General features: G+C 27.5%; 1 protein-coding gene across 1 annotated transcript; it reads right to left on the bottom strand.

Annotated features, from left to right (window-relative positions):
• Window positions 1–9,290: 9,290 nt before the first annotated feature.
• On the bottom strand, window positions 9,291–15,772 carry LOC142333313 (uncharacterized). Its single transcript, XM_075380336.1, has 3 exons — window positions 15,745–15,772; window positions 9,602–10,153; window positions 9,291–9,469 (listed from the first exon to the last, which is right to left on the bottom strand). Exons 1-3 carry the CDS (start codon window positions 15,770–15,772, stop codon window positions 9,291–9,293), a joined length of 759 nt encoding a protein of 252 aa, XP_075236451.1.
• Window positions 15,773–16,063: the final 291 nt, after the last annotated feature.

Below are 16,063 nucleotides of genomic sequence, written 5' to 3'. Positions count from 1 at the left end.
TACGTGTACATATTCCACATTTCCTACGCATCAATTAATGGAGTAATTAATGAAAAACAGTTTAAAAATAGAATTACTTTAAATTTACATGGCCATTTCAATTATCACCAATAGGTAATTTATAATTAACATATATAAAATAAATAATAGTAATAAATTAACAAATAAATAATACTTATAAAAAATGAGTAAAGCATTAAATGGTTATCCCATCTTTTAAATTTTGTTCATTGGAGCGGATGTACGTTTGATTGATTTAAGATTAAGTTGTCTATATTTCTTGAGATAGATTTTTACCTTCTACACAAGGGGCATGTATGTATTAGATTGTAACTATTACTGGTGGGCACGTTGAGATAAGGTTGCATTGGTTTTAAAGCTAACCTTACCCTTTTTATAGTATTGTCTAAATACATAATTACTTTTATTTAAATGACTAATAGTTATTTTTAATTCTAAAAAAATGTTTAAGTAATATAAAATATCATTTTGTATGTTTTATAAGAATTGTTTTATTTATTATTTTTGCTTCTTTATTTATTTAATTTATAAATACTAGTTGTTTAGTAACTACTGATGATTGTTAATAAACAAAATGGCTGTATAGTATTACATTAAGTAATTTTTGTAAACTTTCTTGTTTTCCAGTAATCATTTAGCACAACATTTTGTTTATAGTTCAACCACTTATGCACTACATTTTTTCAGTAAAAGTTCTTTAAACATAAAACACTGTTACCAAATCTAAAATAATATTACTTTCTTAGCAAAAGTTTGGTTAATACTATTTTTTATTAAAAATAACAACTCATTCTATTACTTAATATCCTTTATATTATTTTGCTGAATATCATGACAAAACATGAGAACCCCCACATTAAAATTATTAAATGCTGTAAATAATGAAATTCTAAATTTAAAAAAAAATTCTTCTAAAGGCATTTTGCAGTAAATTATCAACACCTTCCTTAATTAAGTCCTAAGAAGTAATGCTAATAGAACTTATAGTTAAAAAAGATTGGAAAACCTCTCAGAATTTGATCAGATGTGTTGTATTTGTCAAATTTAGCATTTTGTAAAGTATATACTAAGTGTACTGAGATCTTTATTTACATATTCTTTGGGTAAAATTTCCATGTTATATAAAATGTATTTATAAGTGTGTGCTGTTTCTACAAAGTGATTTGCAAACTGTCTGAATGTTATTCTTAAATCTGTTAGTGATTTAACTCCAATATATTTAAAGCCATCAACGCAATTTAATTTGTATTCTTCTGTATTGCTGCTTTTATCAGCATGTGCTTTGTTACATGATGTATATAATTGTTTTAAAACAGAAACATTTCTTGAAAATGTTAGTTTTAAATTTTTTTATAATGTATACCTCTTTAACAACAAAAAATATGTAACCTTTTTAAGATATGTGCCATTAGCACTAGCATTATCAGGTCTACTAAAAAAAAAAAAGATGCTGATAACTGACGTCAAAAGGTCTTTAGAAGAAAAAGTTCCAAAAAAAAAATAAATTAATTAATTAATGAAGTGAGTTGATTTTATTATACAGTTTCATGCCAGTCACTATTTTGTAAATTTTTTTCACCTAAAATACACATTGCATTTTTTACCAGTGCTCCTTATAATTAAACAACACTTGCTGAGGAAAAAATAATTCATATTATTTCTATTAAATCAAGCTAAATGTTTTACAATAAATAGTTCAAAATCACCTTTTCCTTCAAACTACCTGCTTGAAAAGCAAGTAAGTTGCCAGTTGGTGAATAACATTAAGCTGGAGAAAATTATTGAACAATATTGGGAGAAATAAAGAAAAGGAAACATGGAGAGTTGCCACATAAAGACCTACTTAATGGCAGAAATCATGATGATAAAAATTTTTATATTAAATAATCATAATTAAATTTTTGTTTAAATGAAATAATTCACTCGTGATAAATTAAAATATTCTTCTTTGGTTACTTATACAACTTTTAAAGTCATATCTTATTGTATTATAATATAGCAAAATAAAAAAAATGTCAACTTGTTAAGTTATATATAGATGACTCAAATTTTTTTTTATATCATAATAAAGAATTGATTTTTGAAAACCTTTCTAAAAAATCTTTTACGCTAAAATTGGCAACAATTAATTCCACCTGTCCAAAAGATAAAAAGTGCTGACAGTTGAATAAAATTAAAAACAAGTTGTAATTACGGAGTCATAATTCCTACTAATTAATCATTTATTTATTAATTACAAATTCCAGTTAGGAAATAAAATATACATCAATTATCACAATAGAAGATTAATTTTTATCCTAATCATTAATTCATCATTATTGACAATCTTCCATAACTTGAATAATTAAAGGATAAGGAAAAAAGCTCATTAAACTAGATTAATTTTTTTTACATAGGTTAAAAGTTATCAAATAACACTTAAGATATTAACTTACATTTTTGAATTAGATTTGACTTCATAGTTCGATTTTTATTAATTAGTACATAAAACATGAAATTTGTGACAAAATCTTATCACAAAAATAGTAATTTTGATACTATTTTTAAAAAAATATGAGCACAACACAAAATAAGAATTATCTATTTTATTACTTTAATAAAGAGAAAATATTTTTTATAGTTTATGAAAAACAGTAAGACTTACATGTTAGATTAAAAATTTTCAGTTAGTGTAATAAAGTATATCTAAGGTATTCCTACATTTCGTTGTGATAAATCGTGTCTTAGATATTTTTAAATGTTTGAGCATTTACTAGTGTAGAAAAAATATACCTAATATATTGAAAATACACTTTTGAATAGCTTTTACTTGAAAACCTATAAGCTTGAGGTTTTTTAGGTACCAAGACATGGATATATATATATATATAGATAGATATTTTTTTAAAACCTAATTGCCATTTATCTCTGTTTCCCCATCATTCTACATTTAAAACTTTCTTCACCTTTTCATATATTTTTCCTTCACTCATTAATTTTTTTTCTTGATATTTCCTGGTGTTTCATCATTAAGGCAATTGAAATTTTTAATAAATTCAACATGAGGTATGCATGCAGCCACTGAAGAAGTTTAAATAAAAAATATATGAATTAGTGAAAAAACCATTTTATAATAGTATCCATTACAATAGTATCTTGTATTAATATTGATTTTAATGTGATAACATTTTAGTTGGTGTAAATACTTCATAGTTAAAGAACCGCTTACATTTTGTAAATTTATGTAAAGGATGCATTCTATTCTTAATTCTGTACTAGTAAAAGAATGAAGTATAGATTATTACATTAACTTTCAGAGCACGATGATAGTATTTCTTTCTAAAGGACTTCAACTTACTTGATACCTTTATTTTTATTAAATCATACTTCTTAATAGTTAAAATATCAGCACTGTACTTGATAAAATGACAAAAATCATACGAACATTACTATTAGCATCTGATAATAACTGATTTTTTTCTTATTCACTTATAAGTTACATCAAAATTATATGTTTACTTAAACATATCTTTTGTTTTTATTATCTTACCAGGCTTGTCACAGTAATCTAAGACTTATGTTGACCTGCAGTCAGTCTGATTTTAATATATGAAGAGATATGACCTCCACAAAATGCCATGTGTACATTTTATAAAAAAAAATTGTTTTATATCACAAAATTACATGTTCCAACGAGAATAGAAAAACTACTTACATGAATTCTGATAGTGAAAATTTATTTCATCATAATGTGAGTTTATATCTAGGAGAGAGTTTCAAATTACATCAATGAATTTGTTCTGCACCCAAAAAATCTCCAGATACATTCAAGTACATACTATTTATGAAATATATATGTTTCATAATGAGTACTTTTATAGCTTATATATTTTTATTTTTTTGTGGTAACAGTATATATAATCCCATTATAATCAGTAAAATATTATACATCTAACTCACTGACCAATTATTAATTTTTTTAAATTATGCACCCTTAAAGATTCTAGAAAAAAAATATTTTAATTGTTTCATTTATTCAAGATGTAAATAACAATAACTAAAATAAAATTAACCCATTCCTGAATACTTTTTGAAAAACCTGCGAATTGCAGTGTATGTCAAATTCAAAATCATCTAGCAAGTAAAATGTTAAAAACATTAATGCGATTTAATGTTTTAAACAAGTAATCATTTTTAGCCAATTTTTGAGAACAACAGTAAAATATTAAGCACAATAGAGAATGTGAATTGGTTTCATGTCGGCTGTCCATCAAAATTAATATTTACGTAGAAGTGTGTGATGTAGACAGCTGCATCCAGTAGAATGAAGTTGAAATTTAGTCCTGTAACATTACTATATTAGTTAGTAACATCTTGAGACTAGTCAGGCTTTTACTGTCTGGTTCCTCTTATTAATCAGGTTTTTACATAAATCTATAAGGAAGATTGATTAGTACGCAAACAATTAATATGTTTTGATAAGAAAATTGCATATATCATCATTACAAAGTAGAAGAGATGGGCAGTGACATTTCTTCTTTAAGAATCTATCAGTTTCAAACTTTAGTTACTTCATGAACATTTACGTGTCCATAAATTAATGGAAGTGTTCAGTAGTTTAATCGAAAATCAAATTTTACAATACCTTCAATAAAGAGTTTAGCAAAACAGTTTATAGGCTATATCACCGTCGCAAACAATTCTGGAGATCCTTTAGACTTTTCTTGGGTAGTGGTTTAATCTCTTGACAAAAGTATATTTTTATTTCAGCATAAATCTAAATAAGTCATTAATGGTCAGTAATGTATTAATCTTACAGGATTTGTCCTGAGTATAACTGGATTTATTGACTAACTCAATTTATTGAAGATATGAGCAAATATATATAATTTTCAAAATAGTCTCCTTGTGCAGCCAACAATGCTCCCACCTATGTTTCCATTGTTGGTAGTAAGCCTTCACAAACTCCTGTTGCAGAGGTTCCTCATCACAGCTTCAACGGTCACAAATCAGTGTCCTTTTAACCAATAGGAACAAAAAGATGTTGCAGGGAGGGAGGTTGAGGCTGTGGCATTTTCTTGTTGGTCAGAAACTCCATTGTTGTCAACACATTATCGTGTTGGAGGATTCAGCTGTCTAGGATCTTGGGAACGATGCATTTTTGAAGTCTTGCCAGCAATTAGACATAAAAAGTTGCATTCACTGTCATTCCATGTGGGACAAACTCTTTGTGGACAATCCCTCTCAAATATTGGTTCAAAATGAGCATTGTTTTGAGTTGCTCATTACAGCCTTCTTTGGGCAGGGTGATTGTGACGTTAAGCCATTTGGAACTTTGGCAATTGGTTTCCGGATCATGTTCAAAGACCCATGATTTGTCTTCTGTGAACACATGCTGCGTAAAGTTTGGCTCTGTTGTAAATGCTCCAAAAATTCACAACACATTGTCACTCATGTTTGTTTGATGAGGTGGATCAAAACTTTTGGCAACAACTTTTCACATTCACAATTTCATGAACTTACATTTTGGCAAGTTTAGCTTGTTCGTAATTACTTGCACACTCATACACTGATCATAGTTCAAAAGGTTGTGCATATGATGAACCACATATTTGTCCGTAGATGGTCAAGCCTTACGTTTTTCATCCTGCATGACCTCTTTCCCCTCTTTGAAGGCATTATGCCAAGTAAAAACCTGTGTTCTATGGAGGCTCTCATTTGCAAAGGCTGTCTGCAACAAGTTGAAAATCTTCGTCCTGAATTTTTCCAGTCTCACAAAAAATTTGATGGCGTACCATTGCTCAATCGAACACTGCACATATTTTCTTGTGACATGTCACTTCCACAGAGATGCAATAAATTCATGATCCACTTGCATCCAACTGCAGTTAGTTGTGATGTGTTGCTACAACACACCACTACAAGTTTTCCCATCCACCATACCATAGACAATCCAGTTACATTCAGGACAAATCTTGTGTGTTGGGTAAAACTTTCTTTGATCTTCAAAGGCTTATGATCATCGTCTCAACATTTGAATGTCTGTTATCTGGAAGAAGCATTGAATTATTCTCAGAATAGTCTTTTTGTCTCATGTTGTGGTTTCTCTGTGAATAAATCATCCTTCTCATTTACCACTATTTTTCCTCTTATCCTTGATCCTTTCTTCTTGACCAAAAAAAAAGACAGTAAGGCTAAGACAATAAATATGGAAGTAGTAAAAAGGAACCATTGACATTTTTATTATATGTATAGTTTTTCCACTAAATAATTCTGGAAAGTTTTTTAATAGGATGGTCTACAAAGAGAGGAAAGAGGTCCACAAATAAGGTTTTTTGTAGATGTCTGATGAAAATATTGATTTTTGGCAAAGAATTTGATAAAACTTTCTTTAAAGCTTATAAAATTATCTATATTTTGTTTTTTTCTTTTTGGTTTTATTTTACTCTGCACAATAAAATTAGTTTTATTTAAATTTTGAATTCCATCATGAAGTTTCTTAAGCTACTTTTTTGCAGTTAATACTCAGTTTGAAACAAAAGTTTTAGAGAAAGTAATTTCCTACTATTTATATTTTCTTCTACAGTGACCCTGTACAAAAAAATTCTCAGAAATCAATAACTTTGTAATTAAAAATACAGACAAAAAACATATATTTTTATTATTTTTTAAGAAAAGAACAAACTGGTTCATTTTTAAAAAATGTTATACTTCATTAAAAAATTAACAATTAGTTTAAAAAAGCTAATAACAGAGCTTTTATACTTTCCTGGCATTGGTTATTATTTCTTACATAATGAAAAAATAATCATAGAAGAAAAAAATTACCTAAGATTTCTTTTATGGGGTGGTAGGTAATTTATAATGAAATTTTATTGTAAAATTATCATATGTTAAAATAAAAAAAGTTTTAAAAATTTAAAAATCTGTTTTTTTTTTGCTTACCACCTCTAAAATCACCTTCCACAAACATTTTTTTATTTTTCTAAAATTTACTATGTTAAATGGAAGAAAGTAAAATAATTCCACTAAAAAACATACAACCAATAAAAGGTTATAAGATTTCTTTTTTGTGATGGGGTTAACTATGATGAAATTTTATTTTAATATTATTACTAAAAATTCAAAAAAAGTTTTGGAAAATACAAAAACTTTTTATTTTTAAACTTTGATTGGCTTCTCGCCTCCAAAGTATTTTTTTGTGTTGTTTACACTAAATATACCTAGGAATACATTTCAAAAAAATTAGTTAAAACATATGCAATAAATAAAAAATAGCTTTATGGAGGAAACTTTTTTTAAAAATGATAAGATAAGCATGTATGAATGTACTGAGCTTAATATAAAGTGAGGTTATAGTTGGAACATTTTGAGAAATTGACCCCTAAAAAATCACATCCCTACCCCCTGGAGATATTGGCCCCAAAATTTTACCAACAAACTGGTCTATATACACGTCTCTGTACAAAATTTTATTAAAACAGCATTTCCCAGCCAAAAGTTACTAAGCTCTAAACACATCAACAGAAGTACATACAAACATTATCTCCCATTTTTTGATTATTATACTTTCCTTCTTTCAGCATAACTATAGAGCTATGATGCCAGGAAAATAAAAAAAAATTACTAAATATGTGACAAATGTTTTACAGAATTATGTTTAATTTTCATAATTCAGTAAATTAGAATACCATCAATGTTCTTATCAGAGTATATAAATAAAATTGCAATAAAGTGATTCTTATATTAAATTAACTAATCTATAAAAATAATACTGGTACACTACTAAATGTACTAACAAATGTGAAAAAAAAACACTAAAGAAAAAATAGAAAATTAAGTACAAGGAGAATTAACAAAACAGAAGCTCAACCAGAAAGCAATTCAGAATAAGAAAGGTAACTGGATGGGAGGTATCATGAAATCAGATGAATTACGGTGCTAAAAGAATCAGTAGAAGGTCTAAAAAAGATTATAGATAATCTTAAGTTTAGCTTAGAATAGAGATTGAATGGTGCAAGGGACCTGCCTCAGGGAAGATAATTTGATGAATCGGTAAAAAATCCAAATATAAATTTTTTTCTATGGTTTCAAATTTTCCAAAAAAGCAAAAAATTGGTTTTAAATTTAATTGTCTAAATTTAATAATTCTTTTCTTAAGATGTGTATTAATGAAAATACAATGAACTTTTTTTTGTTCTGCTACTAATTTTTCACATGTTAATTAACATAAGATGTCTTAACAGTGATTTCATATATACATATAAACTCATATTTTCCAATTACCTAAATAAAATAACATTAGTTAAATGTAGTTTTGTAAAACAGTAAATCACATAATACTGTTGTTTTTTAGCTCTTTATTAAAAAGTTTCATAAATATTAGTGATTTTAACTTACAAAATATGAAATTAAAAAAAGCACCAGCTTTTATTCTTTACTTAAAATCTGATAATTAATTTTTTTTTTTACTAAACTCATCTTAACCAAATTCCTAAAAAAAAAACAACATTTTAGGAAAAGACCAATTTGTTGAATAATTTTTCTTGACAATTTTGAACTTACAATAAAGAATGAAATTAAACATTACACAGGAAAATAATTTGTCTAAAATAATTTTTTCGATAATCCTTAGTTACAGTTTTAACTATGAAATACTCTTTCATGGAAAATCAAAAGTGAAAATTTTTTATCAAATATAGTAAAACAAAAATTCAAATTTTAAGAGATTTCATAAAATTTAGACATTATTATTATAAGTCTTTCAGAAAAAATGTCATTGTTACTTCTGAAATTTTTTGTTTAGTAAACTTAATGAAAAGTAAATAACTTTTAATTATTTCCTAATGACATCTTTTTTTGGAAATTTTTTACTGTTTTTTAAGTTCTGCTGGTTTTGGTCAGACCCACATACTATATCCTTGCTAAGGATGTAAGAGCTTTAGAAATTATGCAACCTTGGAATGATATAACGCTTGTATATCTGTTTGGGTCTCAATTTCCAATGGCTATACAATAAATCTATTGGCTGAATGATTAATCAGATAGTATTGGGTGGCCCACCTTACTAAAGCTAATTACTTTTTAAAAAAAAATCTTACTAGGCAATATAAATTTCAAGTTATAAATGCTATTTAACTATTAATTCTACCGAAGACAGTTAATAAATAATTCTTTGTTAAAAATTCGAGTTATGGAATTTTAACTGCAATAACAAATTCCAAAAAATGAATCTTTTTAATATCAACACAAACTGAAATTACTAAATTTAAAAAATGTAACTACTAAAACTAACTATTCATTACTGTTGACCTACGAGAGTAACCTCTTCTAGTAACTGTAGAACCCTGTGCTTCGCATTCCTTTTTAACCCTATCTATTATTTCAGCAACTAATTTTTCTTCCCTTTCTCGCTGTTTTTCATATTCTTCTATATTACTTGGAAGATCATCATTATTTCTAATACTCCCTCTTTTAACTTTATTTGTATTAAAACAATCAGAAAGATTATATGTTTTACTATTAGATACTTTATTATTACTGCTATCAGTAGTAATATTATTATCAATATTTTTATTACTATGACTACAACTACTATTACTATTATCATTATTAATATTATCCAAATCATTATCGTTAGAAGAATGTCTTGAGGTAATATGTCCAACATAACCTTTACGTGATTTAAAAAATACATTACATCTATAACACTTAAATAAATTTGTTGTACCAGGAGGTGAACTAACATGTAACTTATATTTATGTCGATACCAATGAGTTCTTGATGGTAAAACTTCACCACACCATTTACAAATAACTGAACCGTCCTCTTGAATGAGATATTCTAATAAATCACGACGTCCTTGTAATGTCATATCAAAATTAGATGAATCAGATTCTTCAATATCATCAATCGGTTCTTGTTTTGGTACTGCTAATAATGATTCATGACTTAAAAAATGAACACCTGAAGCAAATAACGCTTGAACTGGTGGTGGTATTCCTGTCTCATTTTCAGTTCCATCTGGTCCGATTGGTGTTATAACAACATCTTCAGAATTTGGTAAATTCTCTACTGGTTCTAACGGTTCAGTCGTAATTGAAATATCATTGGAAAGAGTAAATGTAACTGATGGAAAACTTGTAGTATGAACTGTAAAAAATAAAACAAATCAGTTTTTAATATTTATATATAAGTTACAAACAAATTATTATCATATAAAAATTTTCATGTAATCCAGCAAAGGGAAAATTAGGAATTTATTAGAAAGGTGAACAGCACCCTTACTATTTAATGATTTTGCAAAGAATGGAATGTTTCACAGATAACTAGAAGAATAAAAGGAAGTGAATTAAGGTTAAAACTATTTTTACTTAACCAGTACCAACTGGATGTAGTTTCTTGCATATTTGCGGCAATTATTATTAGCCAAAAACTAAAAATCAATAAAAATTAAATAAATAGAATGCTAATAAAACTAAAAATACAATAAACTTTTATAATTCATTTACATTAAGACTATTCAAGCAGTATTGAGAAAACTTCAGGATGTATATATAAAATACAGGAAAACTCATTGTACTTTGACATTCTTTCATCTATATAAGGCAATGATATATTTAAGGCAACATATAACCAAACTCTTGCAAAACTTTTTTAAAAATTGTATAGTTCTTACACTGAATACAGCTTTTAAAATCCTTAAGCTATCTGATGATACTTTTATAATTTTTAAAAACCTTCCTTATTTACTGTATCAGAACTTATAAACTAGTATAATCAAATATACACATCTACGAGGGGCATTCAGGTCAATCCAGGACTATTAATTTTTAATAATAAATGTAAACAAACTTTTGATAGTAAAAAATACTTTAATTTCTCGATGTAAGCCTCTGCTACATTTATCACAGCTTTTTGCTAGTGATTGGATACCTGCAGTGTAGAAAGATTTGTCGCTATGTCGAAGCCAAGATAGGACTAACTGCTTCACCTCATCATTGCTGTTGAAATGCTGCCTCCCAGGAACAATTTCAAGGGCCCAAACAGATGAAAATTGCTGGGAGCGAGGTCCAGACTGTATGGGGAGGTGTGGCAATAACTCCCAGCCAAGATCTTGTAGTGTGCTGTGCTGTATGTGGTCGTACATTGTCCTGCAGAAACAGAACGCCTGAGTGACCGCACCACATCATTTTTTCTTGAGAACAACTTCAGATGGTTGTGAGTGAGTTTGTTTATAGTTCTTACAGTCACATTTATTGTTTCTGCAATTTGCTGACAAGTTATCTGTCGATTATCAAGGATCAGTTCTTCCGCCTGTTGAATATTTATCAGAATGACTAGAGTAGGCTCTAAACCACCTCAACTGGGATTGTCACTCACCGATGTTTGGCCTTCTTTAAATAAAATGTTTGGACTATTCAAATGTTTTACTGCGACTATGAATCTCATCACTGTACTATGCAAGGAGTCATGAATAAATTTAACTGGGTTTTACATCTTCATTCATGAGAAATTTCATTACAATGTGCTGTACTGCATATCCATTCACTACACTGGACGCTATGGTTTTACGACTGACTGTTGTTGTTTAACATTGCTTCACGTCAGCACACCATGCGGTAATAGCAGACACTTACTGTACCTTATGTGTACAGCCAACAGAATGCACAGGAATCTCCATTTACACTTTAGTATAACAAAAGTCCCAGATTGACATAAACGTCCTTCGTACATTATAAACAACTTCTGAAATAATTTAAAATTATCATTATTAGTTAAAAAATAAACAAATTTTAAGTATTAAATAATGATTAAAAATTCTACCTGTAAAAATAAAAGATAATTAAATCAACACACTATAGTAAATGCTAATTTTTCCATGCATTTCAGATTTAATATTTTTATGAAATAGTTTATACATAAACGGTGTGTATAAAAAAAATTTATTACTTCTCTGGATAATGTGATTCTTCATAAAGAGATTTAGGGGACTACATTACGTTGTGTAGTAGAGCATCGATTATCCAAAACAAATTGGATGTTAGGAAAATTAACCTGCGACTGGTAATTAATTACATATGGTGTAAAAGGCATACTTACATGTGATTTAGAAGGTTGTATTTCACTGGACATCAAAGTGAAATAAAAGTTAAGATTTACAGAAAAATAATTAAATCAAGATTTTTTTTGTGGCTTAAACAAAACATGAATACATATAAGTTGCTTTATTGCTAAAAAAAAAAAAAAAAATCACCTACCTTTCTTTGTTTACTAACAGTAACACATTTTCTTGTGCTAAGTCCTGTACATTAGAACAGGGAAATTTTTATTGCACGTTAACTAGGCTCCACAGTAACGAGTTACAGTTCAATATTTTCCCACAGACTTTTGAGTAATTGATGCCCTACCATTTAGCACCACTTATCTCAATTAATTTAACTGCATAAAAATATTTAAATCAATATACTCTGTTTAATGTTTTATTATACACAATTTTTATTCTTCAATATAATCATATTTGCTTACATCCATCATTTTAAAAAAACTGACATTTTTAATGGTAATGTTACAAATCTCTCATATAATATGGAACTTATTTATCAAGTTTTATGACTTTATTCAATAAGATAAAGCTCAAGTGTTCATTTAATGTCTTTTACTTTCAATTTTATTCATTAATAAATTAGTGAAACATATGTTGTGAGTAATGGATTGGATTAATCATTCAGATTATAAAAGTAAGGCCTATAAGGTTCAGGTTATAAAAGGCCTTTTACCTATAAAAATCAACTAACCAGTTGGCTTTTCTGTGCAATATAATATTACTGGAAAGTTAGGAAACAAGCATAAAGGAAAGAAAATGATAGGAGTGTTTCAGATGGATATCCCTCAAGAACTGGGTGAAACTACTCCTCAGTAAAATTACTGCTTTGGCAATCAGTAATACTACTTACTGATTGTAATATTGCAGCCTAAATGTATTCAACAAACTTTTTCTTTGATATTAAAATCATGGAATAAGGTGGCATGTGAATGTATTCAAACTACACACTGTTCATCCAGATCTTTCCTAGAAGGAATCTCTGAATAGAAAACAAAGAGTCCATGGACAACCCCGAACATGTTACCACCTTAATCAAGGATATACAAAGGTTGTTGATAGGAAGGGGAATCAGTCTGTGGTAAGACTGCCGTAGGAAAACATCAATGGAAATAGATCAGTATAATATCTCAAGTAAAAAGATTTAGTCAAAAGTAATCATTAACTATTTCAGCATAAAATTTTATAAATACGTATTCAAAAATATCCAAGAATGATGTTAGTAAAAAGATTTAGGTAGTGTTTAAAAAATTAGAAACTGCTGTACCAAAAAAAAGTTATTGTATTTTCTTCTAAAAAAAAAATTGGTTCTTTATTTTAGGATTTTTTCTTCTGAAAGTGCTTCCAATCTTGGACAAGAAACTTCTGCTAGAAGCTTTTATATTCATAACAGACAAATATCAGCAAATAAACGTTACTGTTAATCATTTTTAAAAATATCATTTGATGGGATTAAACATCAAGCAAAAAATTATAAATTTTATATAACAGAATGAAGAAAAAACATAAAAAATTTCTGATCACTGTAATTTTGACCTATTTTTGTCTTAAGAAAGAAACTAGGTTTATGTAGATATCTTGTATCTAAGAGGAATTAAAATTAAAAAGAAAAAATTAATAAAGTTGACTTTAAAAAATCACACAAAAAATTTAAAAATAACATTTTTTCAAATATTCAATAGATTTCAATTTTTGTAAGTCCGTGCCAAATTAAAAACAACCAGCTATTTACCAACCTTTACACTGGTGCCGACTTGAAATTTAAACTGGTATTTATAAATTTTTATTTGAAATATAGGTAAGCCTTCAAAAAATACAACCATATAAAAAAATGCCATTTATAAATAATATAAAGACTAAAATTTGCTTATATGATGTATCTGAAAATAAAGAGAAAATTAATGAAATAAAATCATGATCATGCCTAACATTATGAAATAGGGAATATATGATTTTTTTTTATCTAAGTTCAACTACTTAAAATGGTTCCGATGATAATTCTGATGTAATATCAGAATATTACAAGGATATATAATAAATAATTCTCCATTACTAAGGATTGTCCTTAAAAAAAAGAAATGATCTTCGAATCTTATATGTAGCTTTTTTAATTATTTATTAAACAAATTGTTCACTAATTTTTCTGCAAAAAACTTACAATAAGACCACCAAAAGAACTTAAGCTACAAAGTAATCAGTCAACAGGGTCCAAAGTTATAATACATATGTACAAACGTCCATCTGATAGAAATAAATTTTTTTTGGACTTGGGAACACTGGAAATAAAATAAAAATTTCAATGATTATTTACAATTTATTTAATCTATTTTTTGATAATCATTTTTAAAAAAATGTATTCTCAAGGCACAAAACTTAAAAAAAAAGACCAATCTTTTCAGCTTTATTTTTGACCGATTGGTCATACACTATCCTGTTATAGCCAGAAAAATAATAGTTATAACAGGATATATCGCTAAATTTACAATTCAATACTGAACTAAAGACCAGAGGATTTGAAAGTTAGCGGACTGAAATTTATACTAACTGTCCATTCAATAATACATTATATACACACGTATAAATTCATAATTGTACAAAATATATAATTACTATAATTAATTTCTTTGCTCTTTAGCAGTGTATCAAATAGCAGTGCTATTAAACATTAGATTATTATCAGAATACTTATTAAATAACTTATATGATTGATTGTAATAAAATATATGAAATATACTATGACATAATACATTTCCTTATGGTTTAGCATTACTTATTACAGAAACATGATACATGAATAAGAAATTCAATTCCTCCAAACATTTCATTATATCTAAAAAAAAAGTCTCATTATTTAACAATTAAAACTTATTGAATTAAAAAATCAAACAATAAGAATATTAACTTTTATATTCTCTAGTGTTGTGAAAATAATAAAGATAAATATAACTAAAATATCATAAAAAATATAAATAAATAAAAACATTATTTTATAAGTTGTGTAAAAACTTTTGATGATCTGAAGAGAGAATAGAACGTAATGAAATTCCTTTTTGATTACAAATATGAACATGATTGTCTTTACTCATAGTTTCCTCTGTTTCTAGTTAAACACTTTTTCTGAAACTTCAGCTATGAAATAAGGGTCCATAAATAATTCTGTAAGCACACAGTCCTTTAAGCAAACAACAATGTTGGTGGTTACCAGATGCCACAGACAAAACCAGGGTCGTTGATCTATCTTCCATTGTACTTATCTTGGGAAAAAGGAATAAAAGGTAAGAGGAGGATAAACCAACAGATTCTCTGATTCAGGCAGTTGATCAGAACCAAGTTCCTGTTACTACTTTCTACAGTAGGAAGATCTTATGAGTAAACTCATTTAAATTGATGGATGTGAAATAAGCTAAAATACTAATAAAAAAAAGCATTAAATAAATTGGTTTCTACGTATCAGTTAAGTTAAAAATTCTGCTTGTGGAGTTCACATGTGGAAAAACACAATCAGCAGCTGGAAGATCGAGTGAAAAGATGAACTTGCTTTGATTTATCAAATTACCGATTATTTAAAATAATTGATAATATATATTATGTTAACTGCCATTATTATCATAATGGCTGGAGGTGACCTGATATGACTTACAAGTTAATTGTGAAAATGATATAGCCATATTTAAAAATAACACGACCCCCCATTCCTGGCAGTCAGTTTCTCATCAGTAGTTCAACTGCAGTCTATATTCAGTTCAACAAATAAGACCTTTATTCTGTTCATCACAGGGAATGGCTGTATAATGAACATCACTAATCTCAAAGAAAAAACTCTGACACTATAGTTGCAGCTAAAAAAAGATTTACACAGATAATAGTGTACAATAATAGACTAAAACCTCTTGTAAATGTTTCAATATAATGATTTGATACAATGAAAAAAAATTAAATGGGCCAATTCAGTGCCTCTA

This window comes from Lycorma delicatula, chromosome 12 (genome assembly GCF_047948215.1).
Source record: "Lycorma delicatula isolate Av1 chromosome 12, ASM4794821v1, whole genome shotgun sequence".
In the NCBI taxonomy this organism is placed as follows: Eukaryota; Metazoa; Arthropoda; class Insecta; order Hemiptera; family Fulgoridae; genus Lycorma; species Lycorma delicatula.
The sequence above is the reverse complement of the archived record's forward strand: the minus strand, read 5'-3'. Positions and strand labels throughout refer to the sequence as shown.

Excerpts from the sequence above, each read along its gene's own strand:
- LOC142333313 (XM_075380336.1), bottom strand. The coding sequence starts at position 15,772 with ATGGCTATATCATTTTCACAATTAACTT. Across the intron at positions 10,154-15,744 it reads ATCATTTTCACAATTAACTT|TTCATACTACAAGTTTTCCA; the intron begins GTAAGTCATATC and ends TATTTTTTACAG. Across the intron at positions 9,470-9,601 it reads TAATATTAATAATGATAATA|GGAGTATTAGAAATAATGAT; the intron begins GTAATAGTAGTT and ends AAGTTAAAAGAG.